The sequence below is a fragment of the Esox lucius genome, chromosome 10 (assembly GCF_011004845.1).
Source record: "Esox lucius isolate fEsoLuc1 chromosome 10, fEsoLuc1.pri, whole genome shotgun sequence".
NCBI lineage: Eukaryota > Metazoa > Chordata > Actinopteri > Esociformes > Esocidae > Esox > Esox lucius.
In genome coordinates this window covers 6,840,269-6,861,359 of record NC_047578.1, presented here as the reverse complement: position 1 = coordinate 6,861,359, position 21,091 = coordinate 6,840,269, and the positions used below count along the sequence as shown (strand labels likewise).

The 21,091-nt window shown below is 45.9% G+C and overlaps 1 protein-coding gene across 5 annotated transcripts in view; it reads left to right on the top strand.

Moving 5' to 3' along the window:
- Positions 1–21,091, top strand: part of csmd3b (CUB and Sushi multiple domains 3b) — a 418,091-nt gene that overhangs the window by 365,658 nt on the left and 31,342 nt on the right. For 3 of the 5 annotated variants that reach the window (XM_034294758.1, XM_034294757.1, XM_034294761.1), the window contains 3 exons: positions 2,290–2,475; positions 4,028–4,213; positions 5,935–6,108. In XM_034294758.1, the coding sequence (XP_034150649.1) occupies positions 2,290–2,475; positions 4,028–4,213; positions 5,935–6,108 (546 nt within the window). The remainder of the gene's footprint in view (positions 1–2,289; positions 2,476–4,027; positions 4,214–5,934; positions 6,109–21,091) is intronic. The other 2 variants (XM_034294760.1, XM_034294759.1) reach the window with 1 other exon arrangement.

Here is a 21,091-nt window from a genome sequence, read left to right as displayed (position 1 = left end):
TCTTCTCTGTGCCTCTCTCCCTGGCCTCTTCTCTCTGCCTCTCTGCCTCTCTCCCTGGCCTCTTCTCTCTGCCTCTCTGCCTCTCTCCTTGGCCTCCTCTCTCCCTGGCCTCTTCTCTCTGCCTCTCTCCCTGGCCCCCTCTCTCTGTCTCTCTTACTCTGTTTCTCTCTATTTATATCTTTCTGCATCTTGCTTTGTCTCTCCCTTTCTCAATCTGCTACTACCTCTCTTTTTGTGTCTTTCCCTCTGGTCCATTATTTTATAAGTCACAGTCCTCCTATAACAATGTCAGGATAATAGCTCTGTGTAACTCTGTGTAACTCTGTGTAACTGTAGTTTACAAGATAGGCTGTTTATGTGCACCTTATACCTCACAAGTGACCCTGTTAATATTAACAATCTGGTTAAATTAAGTTACTCAAATCTGGAATGACTGAAGGGCTATAGTGTTAATACTGATGTTGTAATATTAATTTACACATAATTATGTATTTCTTACAATACTTTTTGTCTCTGGATGATATTTGGACATTTTGCACAAAGAATCATGAATCAATAGCCACCATAGTCAACTACATTACTAATGGATTCGTTCTATCATTTGAACATTCTGGTGATTCCTTATTCCGTCTTTTAGGGCAAAAAGTTATGACAGAAGAGAAGCTGCAAATATTTAAGTTTTGATTTTTTGTTCAGAATATTTAAGCAGGGGGAAAAAATCCTAGCGAATGTTGGGAATTTTAAGAAGAAACATCCACATTTGGGGTGATCATAGCCTATGCCGGGACAGTGGAATACATTATCTTTGAATTCTTGTGGTGGATCAAATGTGCATCGACTGGGCTACCATACTGTCCCGGGGATTAGCCTGGCAATCACAAGCATCTGTGGACTCAGGCAATCAGGAACGCAGGGTGAGATTTTACAGGAACAATGTGTTGCCTATGGTTGTGATACGATAAGTTCTGGAACAATGTGAAATAGAAACCCAGTCTCAGCTGCCTGCAGCACTCAAAACGCTGTCAGTGATGACAAGCCTATAATACCCTCCACTGTCACCTCGTCAGGGCTGGCCGCGCGTTTGAATACTCACTCACTCCCACTGCTGGCATTGCTCATCCTGCCCCTGTCCAGTTCTCCTTCAGAGCACCCCTGCTTTCGGCTTTCAGCCTGAACTTGTGAACAAGGTGTGGAAGGAGCTATAAATTAGGTGGAGCGTCCCAAATCATCTGGCCTCAGTGGTGTCAACCTGTCTGATATGATTGGCTGTCCGCCTCTATTATCTCAGTCCCTGTAGCCTTCATGCTAAACCTCTCATTACGTACATCTGAAATCCAGCACGCTCGCCCAACACTTCTGCATCATTCGGCGAATGCCTGCCATTGGACCAAAATAATATGGCTTTCCCCATTGGGTGTGAATATGGCCCAATCACCAGTTGTATTAGCCAGTCTGATGAGCTGACAGACGGACAAGGGGTTTAGACCAGAAGGGCTTAATTGGAAACAATACTCTTGAGAGCTCTGGTCTCAAAGTGGGAAACATAACTGTCCTTGGTCATCTGCCCCCTTTATTATCAGCTTGTGAGTTGATAGAGACCACAGACATAAGAGACTCAAAATGTACGCCAGTCCAGCCATTATGATCTCACTGACGGCTGTTGTGTTCACGCATGTTCTCTGTTTGAGACGTTCTGATTGAACTCGCCCACGGACCCCAACTAGCCTGTTCACGAACAGTCACACAGATCATCTGCCGATTCCATTGCTAGCTTATTGTTATGCACAGTAAGTGAATGTGAGCCGGGCCTGCTCTCAAGCTCCACTGGTTTCTTCAGCCTTCAATTCCCTGTTCACTGTCTGGTTATGTTCTGAAAGCTCAACAGGCACATTTCTTTTTTGTTGCACTGAACCAATGGGCACCCAGTGAGGTATTTCCTGATTCAGGAGTTAGCCTAACCCTCTACATGTTGGATATAGATCGATGTGTAATCTCAAAGTTTACCTGAAATACGTTTTTTGAAATTATCATTTTATTATCATTATATGTCATTTTATCCTCATTGTCCCTCTTCGTGTTGCTTTGTCTCTCTCTGTTTATCTTTCTCAGACATTTTCTGTTTTTCTCTCACCCTCTTTTCCTATTACTTCACTTTTTCTTTCTCCCTCCACCCTGTCTGTCTCTCTCTCTCTTTCTCTCCCTCTCCACCTTCTCTCTCTTTCTCTCCCCTGTTCAAGGCTCCCGTAAAAAAAAAAAAAAATATTTCCATTTATATCTCCTCTCCTGCAGCTATCAGCTGTGGCCACCCAGGCAGTCCCATCTACGGGCGAACTATCGGGAATGGCTTCAACCTGAACGACGTTGTGAGCTTCTCCTGCAACCTGGGCTATGTGATGGAGGGGCCCCCGAGGGCCCAGTGTCAAGCCACCCGCCAATGGAGCCATCCGCCACCAACGTGTAAAGGTGGGGAAAAAAGTTAAGTCTTCTATTCACATGGAGTATGCTTGCTCGTTCCGCCTGACCGCTGCAGTGCACCCTGGGTAAGAGAATGAGGAGGGGGGGGGTAATCTTGGCGTGCAGTGGGATTGTAAACGATAAGACACCCCCTAACACAGCATGGTGACAGCTGTGTGTGATGGGTGAACAGGTCTACATTGTGTGGTTTTGTAATGCAGTTGTATAATGTGGCGGTTGTGTGATGTGGTTGTCTAATGTGGTTTAGTTGGGTTGTGTGGTTTAGTTGCGTTGTGTGGTTGGGTTGCATTGTGTTGTGTGGTTGTGTATTATGTTTGTGTTGTGTGGTCGTGAATTATGGTTGTGTTGTTTTTTTTTTGTGTGGTTGTGTTTTTGCTGTGTGGTAGTATTGTGTGTTTGTGTGGTGGGGTTGTGTCATGTGGTTGTTGTTGTGTGGTTGTGTTTTTGCTGTGTTGTAGTGTTGTGTGTTTGTGTTGTGGGGGTGGGTGGTATTGTTGTATGGTTGTGTCGTGCGGTTGTTGTTGTGTGGTTGTGTTGTGTGGTTGTGTTGTGTGGTTGTGTTGTGTGGTTGTGTCGTGTGGTTTTGTCATGTGGTTGTTGTTGCGTGGTTGTGTGGTTGGGTGGTAGTGTTGTGTGGTTGTGTCGTGTGGTTTTGTCATGTGGTTGTTGTTGTGTGGTTGTGTGGTTGGGTGGTAGTGTTGTGTGGTTGTGTTGTGTGGTTGTGTCGTGTGGTTGTTGTTGTGTGGTTGTGTTGTGTGGTTGGGTGGTAGTGTTGTGTGGTTGTTGTTGTGTGGTTGTGTTGTGTGGTTGTGTTGTGTGGTTGTGTTGTGTGGTTGGTTGGTAGTGTTGTGTGGTTGTGTCGTGTGGTGGTTGTTGTGTGGTTGTGTTGTGTGGTTGGGTGGGTGGTAGTGTTGTGTGGTTGTGTCGTGTGGTTGTTGTTGTGTGGTTGTGTTGTGTGGTTGGGTGGTAGTGTTGTGCAGTTGTGTTGTTTGGTTGTGTCTTATGGTTTTGGGTCATAGACTAACACAGCATATTGAACATTTATCAATCTGATTGTGTGCACTGTAGTGTTGCATTGTTGTGTTTGTTGTTTTACATATGTACTGTGTATTATAAACCAAGAGCTTTGAGTCCTGAATGCTGATTGGCTGATTTCTGTCTTAAATAAGACCATATACCACGGTATAACATGATAAATAAAGATGTTTACTTTCTGTATTGACGTTGTCTTGACGTTGTCTTGACGTTGTCTTGACGTTGTCTCAGATTCTTGGAAGTGGTAGTAAGACAACGTGTCATGTACATACCTGCTATCGGCACACTTCTCCGCTTAATTGATTTCTTGTTTTCTTTTTTGAGATAACTGCAATTGTAATACATTCGGATTTGTGCATGCCAGTAGTTTTAGAAGATCCAGAATGGGTGGAGCAGGTCCCGGGTGTCCGCAGAGGTTTCGGTGTGTCCTCTGGTATTGAAATGAACGGATCCCCTCCATGTCTCTGCCAAATAACACCAGTTCTCTTTTTATTCCCGCTGCTCTCCATCACTTCAGTGGTGAACTGCTCTGACCCAGGCATCCCTGCCAACTCCATCCGCCAGAGTAAGATAGAGCACGGGAACTTCACATTCGGAACCGTGGTGTTTTACGACTGCAACCCGGGGTTCTACCTCTTCGGTTCTCCCGTTCTCACTTGTCAGCCCACGGGACAATGGGACAAGCCTCTGCCGGAGTGTATCGGTGAGTACAGTGGCGTCACCAGTGGTCTGAGCCGATGCAGCGACCCGTAATCTGTGCTGGCGTTTGTGTTGCGTTGGAGAGGATCTGACGAACGAAACACAGCAATGCTAATACTTATACTAATATTGCTGTGCTGGCACTGTTGCTTTTGACCCTTCACCAAACGCGGGTATCATATAGGCTTGGCGTATCTCCAAGCGTTAATGGTGCCTGAAGGGTAACGGAAAAAGGTTACTAGATTGCATCACAAAAAGTGAAATATCTATAGTTCTGTCTTCCAGCAAGACAGTTGACCCTGTTTGCTCCTGTAGGTCACTCTGGATAAGGGCGTCTGCTAATTGCAGCTTAAGATCGGTTTCTGAGTTGACGACCGTGTTAGACCAATTAGGGAAGCTTGGTTGCCTGCTGACCCTTCTGTTTTATGGTCAACCTGCAATGTCCACGTCGCGAAAAATAAGCCTACCCAGACAGGCAACAGCTGTACTGGCAACATGACATCTCTCCACACCTGTTCTAAACCCGGGCCGTCCTACTGGCTGTCTCCAGATTCTTAACTCAACCTTGGCCTCCTGGCTGAGGGGCTTATCGCGGTGTGCTCCAATCAGTGACCTTGCTTTGAAGTTGAACCCGACTCTAACCTTGTGGAACTACCATTTATATCCTACTGTTTTATTTTAAAACTTAGCCACAAATTTACATTTCAGTGCTCCTGTCCTGGTAGGGGAGTTTATTTTATTTTTAATTTTTTTTGAAAGATCAAAAAGCCCTGGACTGGATTAATGAATGTGCTCTCTTCTCCATCCATGCATGGTTCCCTCTGATCCACCCCGCTGCGACATCCACACCACGTCCAAAACCTCCTTCTCATTTGGACACGCCTCATCCTTTCTGCTGAATCGGCCCGTTAACACCAGACCGGCTCACTTTTTATAGGCCAGCGGCAGACAAAAGAAGAGGAAGTTCAAAGTAAACTTGCTGATTGTGGCACATTTTGGGGGAATATTTGAAGGAAGGAGGTGATTATTTTAGCTCCCTGGCCTTGAACAATTACACAATTAAAAAAGGATCAAGAATTATTACACAGAACGTGGAGGGGACGGTATATTCTGGACTCCTGCCACTATGTGTGTAATTGCTGGTGCTGTCATTTTATTGTGGTGCAGCTAGGAGTGTTCCTACTGTGTGAATGGAGGCAGTTTAAATTTTTGATGGGTTTCCTTGGCCTAGATTAAACCTGTTCCAGATCTTCAATTACCCTTTTTTTGCGGTGAACAGGAACTGTACACACCACAACTAAAGCAGAATCAGGAATCGTTCACACGTTTTGATTCATGTTTTTTTTATCATAAATATTCATGTGTTCACACCAAACTGGAGGAAACTGGAACGCTGTTCCCCCTTAACCACAGAAAGCAGGAAGTGTTTAAACCTCAACTAGAGGAAGCAGGAATTGTTCACACCACGGTCACACGTCTTCTGACACCATTGCTCACACACAGGGTACATGTCAAAGGGCACCATATTCCCCATCTCCTGCACTACATTAGACCTGGCCTTGATCAAAACTAGTGCACCATATCGTGGATAGGTCGCCCATGGGGACACAGGCCCAGGTTGCGGCCTTAATTCCCTCAAGGGTGATGACTGTACCTTCCAGTGATTCAGCCCTGTGGCCACTCTCCGCTGATGGCATCTGCCTTGTGCGCCTGTCTGTCCTCCAGTGGTGGACTGCGGACACCCGGGTTCCCCCCCCAACGGCCTGCTGAGCGGGGACAAGTTCACGTTCGGCTCAACGGTCCGCTACACCTGCACGGGAGGGCGGCAGCTGAAGGGCGAGTCGGCGCGGACCTGCCAGCTCAACGGCCACTGGAGCGCCCCCATGCCCTTCTGTTCAGGTGACCGGGAGGGTTGGGGGGAGAGGTTGGGCGTGTGTGTGTGTGTGTGTGTGTGTGTGTGGTCTTGGAGGTGTTTGTGGTCTGTTTGGAATATTGTGTGTTGCTGTAGATGGTGTGTGTGTGTGTGTGAGACAACGAGGGCCAAGTCTTTTAGATCTTTAATGTCGTGTTCCTTATGGATTTTTGGGTCAATCTTGTCACAGTTTAACCGAAGCCCTTTGATCACGACATCCTCATACACTCAAAAGCCCAAGCTAACAACATAAAGAGACAGTGGCACATTGATGAAATGAAAATGCTGAAAGATAGCTGAGAACAGCGGAGGATTTAAATGGAGCTGTGTTGCAAGGCGCTGGCTCATGCGTAAGCTTCTGCGCTCTTTAGCCTATTGTGGGATGTACACAGGCGCTGGCAACGCCATATCACCTGTACATTACAACACAGCCACAGCGTCCCTTCTCCTCAACACAATGCCGTCTTCACCCCTGCAGCCTCTTTCTCTCTCTCTCTTTCTTTCTCCCTCACACACCCATGCACACACACACAGACCCAGTTACCATGCATTCCTTCCTTCCTTCCGCCCAATAAATTGCTTCTTTTTCTTCTTCCTCCTCTCCTTCCTGTTCTTCCACTCAATATGTAAAATAGCTAAATAAATACATTAGAATGTGGTGCAGTGTGGACGGAAGTCATTATCTGACTCCATTTAATTAAGGATTACAATGACCCCAGTCGGGGATGCCAGGATGGAGGAATAAGACATTTGCCGCTAACGGTATTTTTCTTCAGCCTGTGAAGGATGTCATTCTCTGGATAATTAGGGCCGCTTCATTTTCCCTACACAGAAGTTGAAGGCTGTGCCCCAAAACACTCCCTGTTGATTACACCGCCTGTAGGCTTTGGTCAGATGTAGTGAACTACAGACGGACTAGGGTGCTTATGAGGACGCAGAGGGGGACCAGTAGTTGATCTCTGGGGAGTACTGGGTTGGTGCTAAGTGTTTGCTGTCCCTCTTTGAGATTATATGCCATCTGCTTTTCACTACGGCAAACTGCAGAGGAGCCATCTCACCCTTTTCTCACCTTTTTCTACGTGGGTTGCTCTCTGTCTCCATCTCCATCCATCGCCCTCTCTTTTTTTTCTGTCTCTCCCTCTCTCCGTTCATGTCACTCTATCCCCCCCCCATCCCGCAATCACTCTTTTGGTTGATTATTCCCCAAAGGTGAGTCATTGGCCAGCATAAAACACTAGAGGGACGGCTGAATAAGAGTTGTAAGACACAGTGAAAATCACTTCCACAAGGTGTGTTATCAAGTAGTATCGCTCTTCCCTCCATTGCTGTCTTTACTTGTTGTTATTGTTGTTTGAGAGACTTGCTACTACCCTGGGAGGCAGTTTTAACACAAAGGTTTCTGGTTTGATTCTGTCAATGTGCCCTTGAGCAATGCACTTATACTGAAATCTCCAGAGGTGCTGGGCAGTGGAGACTCTGATTCTGACCACACCGTTTATGGATGTCTCTGGGGGGATATGCAGGGAACATGGAACTGAGGGAACATAGAACTGAGGGAACATAGGGCTGAGGGGACATGGGGCTGAGGGGACATGGGGCTGAGGGGACATGGGGCTGAGGGGACATAGGGCTGAGGGGACATAGGGCTGAGGGGACATGGGGCTGAGGGGACATGGAACTGAGGGGACATGGAACTGAGGGGACATGGAACTGAGGGCACATAGGGCTGATGGAATATATAGGGCTGATGGGAACAACGGCTGTTTTTCTACCACAAAATGATGGACTTTCAAATGGTTAAGGGTTTAGAGTAGAGTAAAGAGTTCAGGGTAGGGACAGGCACTAACCATGCCAAGCCTGTTTTTGAATGGAAGCTCCACCCTCACTATTGAGTCTACCAATCAAATAATTTCAGCCTACAGGGATCAGCTGCCTTCAGAGGAAGATTCATTCAACCGACTCTGCCGTCATTAGTGGGGTTCATCCTGAGTTTAGCTGCATGTGAGCTACCCTGCCGAACCCAGTTATTAAGTAGTGTAAAGCGTGTCCCAGTGTGTGGGCCTAAAGCTGACAGCTACTGTGAGATTTAGGAACACAAACTGACAGTCTCACCTCCTCAATCAGAGAGGTGTGTGAACAAATGGAGGGAGAGAGGGAGTCAGGGGGAGAGGGGGAGAGGGAGTAAAAGAGGGAGGGAGATAGAACAAGGGAGGAAGATTGATTTGTAGTGAAGAAGGGAGTAGGAGGAAAGACTTACAGACTAGGGCAGATTTATTTCTGTACTCCCTCTCTCAACAGCTGTCTTAATCATGGTTCATAGTTTTAGGATCCTGGCTCGAAAACAATGATGTTGAGATAAAGTATACTATTTATCTTAATGCTTCATTTACTTTGTTTGAGTGTTTCTCTGGGGAAATTTACAAGTTAAATAAATGCATCTGTGTCCCTGCAGTCTTATGGTACCCTGTGAAAATGTCTTGTAGTGGACTGTTTGGAGCTGTTGCAAAGTCATAAATAATACTTTGCTACTTATTTGCTTGGGACTACATTAAGATATAAAGGGGGAACAAGTAGATAGTCAATTTATAATGCATGAGTTGAATCAATTTAAGCCCTTTCTCATGCTTGAAGTCCTAAGTAATTTGTCAAAAATAATGTGACATACAGTAAAAAAGCAACTTTATTCATCATAAAGTTGTTTCTTGCTATACCATTATAATAACAGCAAGGTTGATGCTGTAAATATGAATGTGTTCACAGTCAACAATTCAAAGACATAGCAACTGAATTGCACATTGAGCTTGATCCTACAAAATTACAGGATATTGCTTTTGGACACTTTTCTGAATTAATCTTTGTAAAGGACACTTGAATGAAGTATGAAGTTCACTGCAACCTTATAATGTCTGCTGATGTTGGATAGACTGGGCAGGCATATAGCCAAACAAATGTCTTTAAGAGTTTAAATCAAGGCCCTGTAATATAGAATAAATTCAACATGATGCATAAAACAAAACCATACGTCTAAAACAAGTACATTTGTCCTCAAGTGAAATTTCCAGTTGTTTCAAATTCACCAACAGACAGTCATATTTTATTCCTGTGAATTTTTGTTGTTGATTTATAACACTTTTTTTATGGCATCGCCTCATAAAGCTACATACCAAGATACTTTTAAGATGTGTCCTTAAACAATGCACTTACTGTATCTACAACAGGTCCTGTAAGTCACTCTGGGGAAGAATGCCAGCAAAATTACTGAAATATATGTATTTTTTATATATCCTAGCTAATTAGCTAACGGTTGGTAGTCATATTCAACGAAGGTGGCTCACTCTGTCTGCTACTCATACACCCAGGAACCCAGTTCCAAATCTTAACAGCTGTCAAATGTTCGCTTGCTCTGTGCTTTTGGGAGATTCCCGGGTGCATTTCCTTGCTCGGTCCTTAGTTTAAAGGTCAGAGGTCCCTCTCCCCCTGGCCTTCTCAGCCAACAAGTTTTTGAGAAAGCAGCAAAAGGACGAAAAAATCAAGAAAATCTTCCTATTGTTTCCTCCATTCCTCACCTCCCTCTTAAAGCCCGTTGGGGGGCAGGAGGGCCTCTCTAGCCTTGGGCTCTAATTCACCTAAAAGAAGAAGAGTGTGCAGGAACAAGGACAGAGGAAGCCTTTGAGGACTTGAGTAGCTTAATGATAATCAATTGAATCATAATTTATTATTACTGCTGATGATTTTTGTAATAGAACCTGTTTTATATTGTTTTGCATAATTTTATCGTTTAAATTACGCCAATATGTCTTTTTTAATCTTTATAAATGTTTAACATGGCTATGAACCAGGGAGTAGTAGTTACGGTGGAGTTATGTTTTCTATGTGAAACTGCACATGATTACTATTTAAATGCGTTACAAAACAGTCTGAAATGTTGACCCCAGTGTGATACGCTGGCCTCTTTACTCAGGAAAACAACGTGGAGAAACACCCTTACACAGCGTCAGCATTCACATGACATTGCATTGTTATGACAGTGTCATTAGCCTACTTAGCTACAATTAACAGTTTTATTTGCGGTGCTGATGAGGACTTGAATGCTCCATGTGTTCATTCTTCTAATTAGGCTAAATGACGTGTCTGTCTGGGCTGGGGCTGGGCAGGGCGCTCGGTTTGGGCGCACAACGTTTTCATCACAGATGGCGACTGCTAATCACTTGGGGTGCGGGGTGTGCTCGTTGAGGGGAGGTCTGAAGCACTTTGTGTTTTGCCTTCAAGCTCCCCTTCGTTAGGCTAATCAGTCCTGCCCTATTTCCAGCGCTCTCCTCCTCTCCTTCTACTCCCATGTGGCCCCTTCCTTCCTCCCCTCTCTCCTCATCTCCAGTCTCTCTCTCTCTCCTCATCTCCAGTCTCTCTCTCTCCCCTCTCTCCTCATCTCCAGTCTCTCTCTCTCCCCTCTCTCCTCATCTCCAGTCTCTCTCTCTCCCCTCTCTCCTCATCTCCAGTCTCTCTCTCTCTCCTCTCTCTCCTCATCTCCAGTCTCTCTCTCCTCATCTCCAGTCTCTCCCCTCTCTCCTCATCTCCAGTCTCTCTCTCTCTCCTCTCTCTCCTCATCTCCAGTCTCTCTCTCCTCATCTCCAGTCTCTCCCCTCTCTCCTCATCTCCAGTCTCTCTCTCTCTCCTCTCTCTCCTCATCTCCAGTCTCTCTCTCCTCATCTCCAGTCTCTCTCTCTCTCCTCATCTCCAGTCTCTCTCTCTCTCCTCTCTCTCCTCATCTCCAGTCTCTCTCTCCTCATCTCCAGTCTCTCCCCTCTCTCCTCATCTCCAGTCTCTCTCTCTCTCCTCTCTCTCCTCATCTCCAGTCTCTCTCTCCTCATCTCCAGTCTCTCTCTCTCTCCTCATCTCCAGTCTCTCTCTCTCCCCTCTCTCCTCATCTCCAGTCTCTCTCTCTCTCCTCATCTCCAGTCTCTCTCTCTCCCCTCTCTCCTCATCTCCAGTCTCTCTCTCTCCCCTCTCTCCTCATCTCCAGTCTCTCTCTCTCCCCTCTCTCCTCATCTCCAGTCTCTCTCTCTCTCCTCTCTCTCCTCATCTCCAGTCTCTCTCTCCTCATCTCCAGTCTCTCCCCTCTCTCCTCATCTCCAGTCTCTCTCTCTCTCCTCTCTCTCCTCATCTCCAGTCTCTCTCTCCTCATCTCCAGTCTCTCTCTCTCTCCTCATCTCCAGTCTCTCTCTCTCCCCTCTCTCCTCATCTCCAGTCTCTCTCTCTCTCCTCATCTCCAGTCTCTCTCTCTCCCCTCTCTCCTCATCTCCAGTCTCTCTCTCTCCCCTCTCTCCTCATCTCCAGTCTCTCTCTCTCCCCTCTCTCCTCATCTCCAGTCTCTCTCTCTCTCCTCTCTCTCCTCATCTCCAGTCTCTCTCTCCTCATCTCCAGTCTCTCCCCTCTCTCCTCATCTCCAGTCTCTCTCTCTCTCCTCTCTCTCCTCATCTCCAGTCTCTCTCTCCCCATCTCCAGTCTCTCCCCTCTCTCCTCATCTCCAGTCTCTCTCTCTCTCCTCTCTCTCCTCATCTCCAGTCTCTCTCTCCTCATCTCCAGTCTCTCTCTCTCTCCTCATCTCCAGTCTCTCTCTCTCCCCTCTCTCCTCATCTCCAGTCTCTCTCTCTCCCCTCTCCCCTTAATCTCCAGTCTCTCTCTCTCTCCTCTCTCTCCTCATCTCCAGTCTCTCTCTCCTCATCTCCAGTCTCTCTCTCTCTCCTCATCTCCAGTCTCTCTCTCTCTCCCTTCTCTGCTCATTGTTTCTTCCTCTACTCCTCTACTGCCCAGTCTCTATCTCCCTTTCTTTGTCTAAGTCTCTCTCCTGTCTAGTCTCTCTCTCAGTCCTGCTTAGTCTTTCTCTGATTGATTCCCTGTAGTGCCCTGGCCATGTATGCTCATTCACACATTGTGATGTACAGAGAGCACCTTCCATACACATTCATTAAATATACACGCAGTTTATGCGTTAATGTTTTCCTGTTTTATGGATGCATGTTTGAAATTCTCATGTGTGGTAAATGTGTTTACATTTTACTGGTCAAGAGACATCAGTGGCTCTGGCCATTTGTCAGTTGCTTGCCTAAGTGGGATGGCTGCACCAACCAGACACTATGGATTTCATCACATGGGTTTTACAGCATCGTTTTAATGGACCACTTTGGGGCGTTGAAATGAATGGCCGGGTCTCTATGTATTCTTGAACTTGTCTATATCAGTTCTCTATAGTTCTCTATCGGGTACAGCCTAGATGGCCCCAAAGAGCAAGGAGTATAGTCCCCCAGTCACTGTCATCATGGTAATACTCCATGGCTGGAAGAAGAGAGATTAGACAAGATAGACTATATACTTTTTTTGATCTGGCAGTTGCCAAACAAGAAACCAAAGAATGAAAGAACACGAGGCTGTTTAGGGGGCTTTGGAATTTGGAAAGCGTGATCAATGAAACGCCAGTTACAAAAAGTGCGAGCTGGACTATGCATATTCTCAACATAAGTAAAGGTAATAACTCAATACGTCATTTATTTTTGTGAAAGATACTTTATCTGCGTATTTTGATGAGTTAAGTGCTTTTGTTGTACTGCCGTCATGAAACCCAGGAAATGTACTTACCTGTTTCTCGTTTGACCACGTTTCTGCCCCTGTATATAATGCAGTGGTCAGTGTGAATACTGTAGCAGCCATGACTTATATATCATGTCTGAAAAGGAACTGGTTGCGGGTCAATTTTCTGTTTGCCAGACTAACCGGCTGCCTCGTATTAGCTTCAGCCTTCGGCTTCTGAAGCTATTATTAGAAATAGTACGGTGACGTATCACCTTGTTGTCTTTGTGGTTTTCTGTGTGAACTGCTGAGATAACATCCTATAGCCTCTAGCAAGGCAACTGTTTTGGACAAAGTATTATTAAATGCATCTTTTAATGGTATTTGTCTATAGATACATTGGGTTCGGCAAGAACTGTCTCTTTTGTTTCTCCAAATAACGAGACCTGCGTGTTTGCAGAGGGATAAGATTAGTATGCGGTTTATTTGAGCAACGATCGATTTCTTGAAGAAACCGAATGTCTGTTGATAGAAAAACCATCTGCTATCATCATTTGACACCGTCCCCACCACACAGCCAATCAGGGACTGCCCCCGCTGTGTCCCATACTACCAGCTGCTCCTCCTAGCACCGCTGGATATTTCCTGTTTCTTTTTGAGAACCTTCACCCAGGACCAATACGTTCATTGAAAATCACAGATGGGAATTTTGCGATCGCTCTCTGAAAGTCGTCCATTGCCTTGCTGTCCTGTATATTGACTCCCTGTATCACTTTCTCTTTCTTTCCTTATCCCTCCCTCTATCGCAGAATCATATAATATTAGCATCAAGAATTTGGTTGAAAAGAAATACACCAGATTGAAATGACGCTATCGCCATTAAATTGATTTTTTTTTGCATTACCTATGAATTATGCTGCTTGTTTTCTATATATGTTCTGGCCAGCCAACTATTAGATCAGAAAGAAATTGTCCCAGGCCAACCACTGTAGTGGAACATAGTTCACATATTCTGACCCTTGGTCTTATAAGATGTGTGATGGAGTTGCACAGTTGCCCTCTGCCTTCAAACCGCACCAAACTGTCCAGTGTGCTGGAGCGTTGGGGTTAAAGTTCAAAGTAAGGAGACTAGGAGTTCATGCAAAAGGTCAGAGGTAAGGGCACGATTTAGAATTTGGTAAGTAGCTGCCAAGTTGTTACTGTCCGTCTTCTATAATTTATTGGAAAACACAGTAACTCAAAGAAACCAGTTAGAAGCAAGCCACTATATTCTGGTCATTGGTAGTAGTTAGAGATGCATTGGTGGAAGAAAATGGAATAACGGTTGGTGTTCTAGAATCATGCAGGTGAACAACCACGGACACGTGACATGTTGTCAACTGCATAGTTCGATTGCAATATTAAATTCAGCTTAGGGAAGGTCTAATGTACTGTAATCTTAAAGTACTTAAAAATCATACAAAATGCATTTGGACAGAAAACAAATAATCCAGAAATATCCTGAGCAGGTGGATAGAAATGTTTACAATGAGTTATAGATTTATCTTTTTGATCCCCTTTAATCTTACTATCTGATCTGAGCTGCAGTGTAGATTTATTTATTTTTCTTCACACTTTACCTTGCTGATTGAAATAATGAAGGGGAATATACTGTGTTTATTCTGTGTTTATACTGTGTTTATGTCTATTTCTTAAAAACTATTATAAGGGCACTACCAAGGCCATAGGGGGCTTAACATCTCTCTGCTTGCTCTCATGCATGTATCAGGCCAATCAGTTTTGATTCTCATAAAGAGTTGAGTCATGATCACTAGGAGTTGAGTCAAGGTCACTAGGAGTTGAGTCATGTTCACTAGGAGTTGAGTTGTTCTGGGTTAGGTTGGAAGGATGTCAGACATGGATATGTTGCTCTGGGTTAGGTGGGAAGGATGTCAGACATGGATATGTTGCTCTGGGTTGGGTGGGAAGGATGTCAGACATGGATATGTTGCTCTGGGTTGGGTGGGAAGGATGTCAGACATGGATATGTTGCTCTGGGTTAGGTGGGAAGGATGTCAGGCATGGATATGTTGCTCTGGATTAGGTGGGAAGGATGTCAGACATGGATATGTTGCTCTGGGTTGGGTGGGAAGGATGTCAGACATGGATATGTTGCTCTGGGTTAGGTGGGAAGGATGTCAGGCATGGATATGTTGCTCTGGATTAGGTGGGAAGGATGTCAGACATGGATATGTTTCTCTGGGTTGGGTGGGAAGGATGTCAGACATGGATATGTTGCTCTGGATTAGGTGGGAAGGATGTCAGACATGGATATGTTTCTCTGGGTTGGGTGGGAAGGATGTCAGACATGGATATGTTGCTCTGGATTAGGTGGGAAGGATGTCAGACATGGATATGTTGCTATGTGTTGGGTGGGAAGGATGTCAGGCATGGATATGTTGCTCTGGGTTAGGTGGGAAGGATGTCAGGCTCTGGTGACTCCTCTAACTGGGTGATAATTAAGGTTATTAGCCAGAGCAGTACTTTCCTCCAGCAGGGTTGACCCAGGCATGCTTCCTGTTTAAGAAAGTAGTGTGATAAGAATTAGCACAGTTAGGCGGGATGTGCTTTGGTGTGTCCTGATCCTCTGCACTGAAGACAGACCATAATAACTTATTGGATAAAGAGGGTCCTACTGGGAGTCCTATTAAAACTAACTCAAGGTCCTGATACTGTCTCAAACCCCTCTGTTCCGTGTGATAATTACAGCTCCGGCTGATACAGACTCAAGTCCTTGTGAGAATGACTCAATTACTACTGATACCGAGTTAACGCCTTGTGAGAATGACTCAATTACTACTGATACCGAGTTAACGCCTTGTGAGAATGACTCAATTACTACTGATACCGAGTTAACGCCTTGTGAGAATGACTCAATTACTACTGATACCGAGTTAACGCCTTGTGAGAATGACTCAATTACTACTGATACCGAGTTAACGCCTTGTGAGAATGACTCAATTACTACTGATACCGAGTTAACGCCTTGCGAGAATGACTCAATTACAACTGATACCGAGTTAACGCCTTGTGAGAATGACTCAATTACAACTGATACTGACTTAACGCCTTGTGAGAATGACTCAATTACAACTGATACTGACTTAACGCCTTGTGAGAAGGAGTCAATAGCTTGTGTGAATTACTCAACTCCTACTAAGACTGGCTGAACTCCTGAAGACAATAGCCACTCTTAATGAAAACCCCCACCGATTCGCTAACGAAAGGCATGTTGACAGGGGCTTTCTAATAAGGATTTCTTATTTTGGATTATGTGCAGTGATCTAATCAGCTGCTACTGAGACTGTACACTGTAATACCGCCTACCTGACCTTTGGTCTTTGCCTGACCTCTTGGCCTGAGGCCCCAGCTTCCCTCCGGCTGCACCCCGGCTAGCGACATCATTTACTTCCCCTTTGCCCGTTGGACCCAATGGGGATCATGCTGCTGGGATTTTTCCCGCAAAGGCACGACAAGATTCGGGGGTGCGACAATACGCCACTCGGGCAGTTCTGTGGCGAACGCAGAAGTCCCAGGCCGCTTTGAGGGGGTGTCTGCGGCGCGACGCCAGGGAGGTGACCCCATGCCTCCCTCTTGTCTCCCTTCTCCCCAGTGTGTCCATATCCGTACCTGTTGTGAGACCTGGCGGGGGACAGGGGGGTTAAGATCCTGTGTTGTGTTGGTGGTGACTTTGTGGCTGTCTCCTGGCTGTCTGGAGCCGTTGCTGCGTATCACTGCTCGTGACAGCCAGTCCTGTCCTTCCTCCTCGCTCCATCGCCGTCTTTCTCTCCCCTTACATCTCTGGAGTTCTCCCTCCCTCTCAATCTCTCTCTCTCTCTCTGCTCTCCTCCCCGACACACCCTTCTCCCCTTTACTCTCTCTCTCCCCCTCTCTCTCTCCCTCCCTCCCTCCCTCCCTCCCATTCACTACCCTGTCCATCTCCCTGTCTGTGTGTAGTGGGTCTCTGGGCCGTCGTTTTAGATGAGTACTACAGCACCGCGGGGACAGCTAATACAGCCGTAGCCTCCCCCCGCCCTTGGAGCCTCGGTCCAGCCCAGCTTTGTCAGCACATTCTCCCTGACAGAGAGTCCTCCTGGGACCCGGGAACTGCACCCACCCGCACACACACACACACACACACACACACACACGCACACACACACGCACACACACACACACACACTCCAAACCCCCGACCCAGCTCTCACGGCCAACCAGCCGGAGTTTCACCTGGTTAGATAACGGCAGTCATGTACACGTATACGGTTCTGCGGAGGCGCAGTCTCATCGTGTCACTCGTGAATGTAGTCACACACACACACACACAGACAAACACACAAACGCAGACACACACTGCACTTTCTCGCTTACGCCGAAAGTAAAGGTGAAATTCACGCCCAACATACGTGCACTTATCACACATGTACACTTGGCAAACGCACACGCGCGCACACACACACTCAGTTTACCTAGGTGCAACCAGACGTTGTCATGTCATGTCTGGCCTGAGGGGTCTGGTTGGTTAGTCACACTCACACAGCAGCATCGGTCACCGGTGCCTCTCTCCGGAACGTGGCTACCATCCATCTCCTTATAAGTCTGCCCTTGTTGTGACCCCTTCCCCATTTCCCACTATGTACAGTACCTAAGTGTGCACGTGTGTGTTTTGGAGTGTGTGTGTGTCTACTGGAACCAGCTTCCTTTGTCCTTTGTGCTTTAAAAGGTTTAAATCATCTTGCTGGACCCCAGAGGTACATTTAAAACCAAGACACAGCGTGCCCTTTAAAGTGCAGCTTATGCCCACATAAATTCAGCTGTCACGCTCAAACTGTCTATAGGAACTAAGGACAGCATATACTGTATATAATGTATACACATGACATGAACTCAAGGTCTAGATTTTATATGGGCCCCATTGACCCAGACAAGGTTCCGCATGATGCGCACCCCGGATATTTGCAAACATGGTTCTGGGTGATTGGCCGGCTGGATATTTTCAGACGACGCCCAGCGCGCTGAGACCCGATGTTGCGAGGCAGGGCCCTGCAAGCTGTTTTACGCCAGTCACGTCTACAGTGGTGTGCACTGCACAGGGGCCCTTGATGACGTGCGGCAGATACGCCACTGGCGAGAGCACAGCAGTGGCCAGTCCAGTGTGAGCGTCTGTTCAGGTCCCCGTGGTGTCTAATAACCTGGCGGTGGCGGTAGCGGTGACTGCTAATACCGCTAACAGGCTGTCTGGCCGCTAAGGCCCTGGGCCTGGACTGGCTGTGTGTGATACCTCAGTGTTTCATGGGCTCAGAGGAAAATTGTTTGGACTCTCAGGCGGCAGAATTTGACGGCAGTGACAGAATGTGTGTACAGGACAACCCCCGTATCCGCCAGGTATCGGTTCTGCCAACTCTCGCCGAAGTGACACAAATCGCGGATAAGTATTAATTCAACACAATCACATCTAGGAAAACAACACATTGTGCGTGTGACCGTTTATTTGCATAATCGTTATGTAATGGACAGTTTACTTTATATTTGCACTTCATATAATTAACCGGATTGGCGATTGGATGGCTGAAATTATGGCGTTTTTAGAATTTCAGACTTCTTGAAAAATCTCTGCGGATACTGCGGAGTTCGCGAATGTGGAACCGCGGATAGCTGCGGGTTTACTGTATACATTTCTTCACTAGAATTTATTTTTGACATGTTGCGTCTGTGTTCATTCGTTTCCCAGGAACTTTCATATTTTCCACTGTCAAGCGAACATTAGCACTATCATCAAGTGCCATAGCTACACTGTAGTGTTGCTAACGTGTCTAAGGAAGATACTGTTCAAGTCAACCTGCCGTTTCATGGCTGAAGTTAGCTTAAATATAATGTTAAAACTACCAAATTCGCTGGCAGGCTGAATCATTTTTAATGGCCAGAATTTAATGATGCAGTGTTGTAAACACAAAGAATCTATGCTGAAGACCATGGCCAGCATAACCTTTTGAAATTAGTGGATCATGTTGATCTTGGAGACTTAGAAACAGTATCATGTATACCAGATAAATAGGAATAGGTAGTAAATGTTGCCACTGTAAGCTAGTTTTGTGGTCCTCGCAACGTTATAATGGGCATTTGGATTAAATAGTGGAGGTAACAATACCTGAATTTAAAGGGAAAATCCCAGACGGGAAACCTGTTTGTATATTTGCTGTCACGCTATATACATATGCAGAGAGACAGAATTTTGATGAGAGGTTTTGTAGCAAATGGGGTGTTTCTCGATTTCTCTGTCACACTAGTGGCTGGAGAAGTCTTTGTCATGGTTGTCTTTGTTCAACAGAGCCGCTGGATTGCATTGAAGGACAGCCAGGTTGACTGACTTTATCTGGCTTCACGGGTCCTGACAGGAGCCCTCTTTCCCAACCTGAAGTCTTTTCAAACGGGTGGGGTTCTAGTTTTTCAGATTCCTGGGATCTTGTAGGTTAGACTTCATGAGATTGTGAAAATAACCACTGCAAGAGCTGGAGATCACTATGAATTCTGGATATTGTGGTTTGCTCAAAAACAGGAAATATTGTTTCGGGACATATGATATGTTAATACCATATTAACAGACAGCCAGTATGTGAGTAAACAGAGCAGAAGCAGAACGCTCGGACCACTTGATCCACGGACGTTTTAGCCCCTCCCCTGTGAGGTCATTAGTGACATTGACAAGCATCTCTATTGACCAGCATCCGGATCATGTGTACCAACTGTGTTGAGGTTCTTTCAGTGGTGGTCTTCACAACTTTTGAAAACTGAAATGACCGGCGTAACCCAGTAGCGTGATTTATCACTTAGCAACTGCTAAGAAAGCGGTGTTCTCTGAGCGTTCAGCCTCATTGGCCAAACTGTCTGTGGGACTCTGGGCTTTCTGCGATAAACATCCCAGGGGCATAACATAGCCCCACCATAACACAGTTCAGAGCTGTAAAGTAGCTCCCTCCTGAGAGCTGGATGGTGGAGGGATATGGGGGCATCGATGGGAAGGACAACAGCTAATCTGTGAAAGTGGCCCACTGGTGCATTAATACAGAGGGACAGGCCAGGGAACAGCTCTTTAATGGCGGACACTTCCATCTGCCAACTGGGCAGCCTCTGTGTCAGGGGCCTTCTGCCTGCATGTATACAGTCTACAGCCTGTGTGTGTTTATGTGTGTGTGTGTGTGTGTGTACTCGTTTTACAATGCCACATGGATGACCTCCTTGGGACATTATGCTGGACTCCATGAGGAAAAGCGATTCTGGGGTTTAGGGTATGGAGTGTAGTTGAGGTCAGGGTTTAACATTAGGGTTAGGGAAAATATCATTTTGAATGGGAGTAATGTTTTCCGTATTCACTAGGATAGTAAAACGCGTGTGTGTGTGTGTGATCAGAATAAACAATTGATCAGAATAAGTAATAAAGTAATGTTTTCAAAGAAATTCGGAGGATAAATTATTAGTTGTTGTTGGAACAAATAATTAGGTCTTAACCGATGTCATTAAGTTATGTAAACAACAGAGAAACCTTTTTTTCATCTATCTGGAGTCTTGACATTACAAATAGTGGGAAGATTGATACAGTTATCAAATAGATGGACACTTATAAATGCAGAACATGAGAACACTAAATACCTGTTATTGATGGCACAGAAGTATCTCATTTTGCATTTAAATGAATTAGAGGAGCAATTATGGTTAAGTACCTCGCTTAAGGGCGTATTGACTGGTGTTTTTCCTAACCGTGGCAGCGTGAGGATTTGAACCTGAAACCTGTTGGTTTCTGGCCCAATGCTGTTGACCACTGGGCCATCTGAGAGTGTTAAACCCTGTAATTACTGACATGGACATAGACATTCAGCATGCACACACACACACACACAGAGAGACACACACACACTAACTCACACTAAGACACACACTCACACAGAGACACACACACACACACAGGGAAAGACGCAAACGCAGAGAGAAACACACAGAGACACACACAGGGAGAGACACACACACACAAAGACACGCAAAGAGACACACACAGACAAAAATGCACACAAACCCAGAGAGACGCACACACAGAGAGACGCACACACACACACACAGAGACGCATACCTCACAGAGACACACACGCACACACAGTGGAGACAAACTCCGACACAGAGAACAAGGCATGCGTGTACGCACACACACACAAACACACACACACACACAGAGATGCACACACACACAGCAGAGACAAACTCCAACACAGAGAACAAGGCATGCGTGTACACCCCCCCACACACACACACACACACTGCGTCCTCCATCCTAGTTGTGGCCACCTTTACTTTGAGGTGGTCATTTCTGCCTCGGTC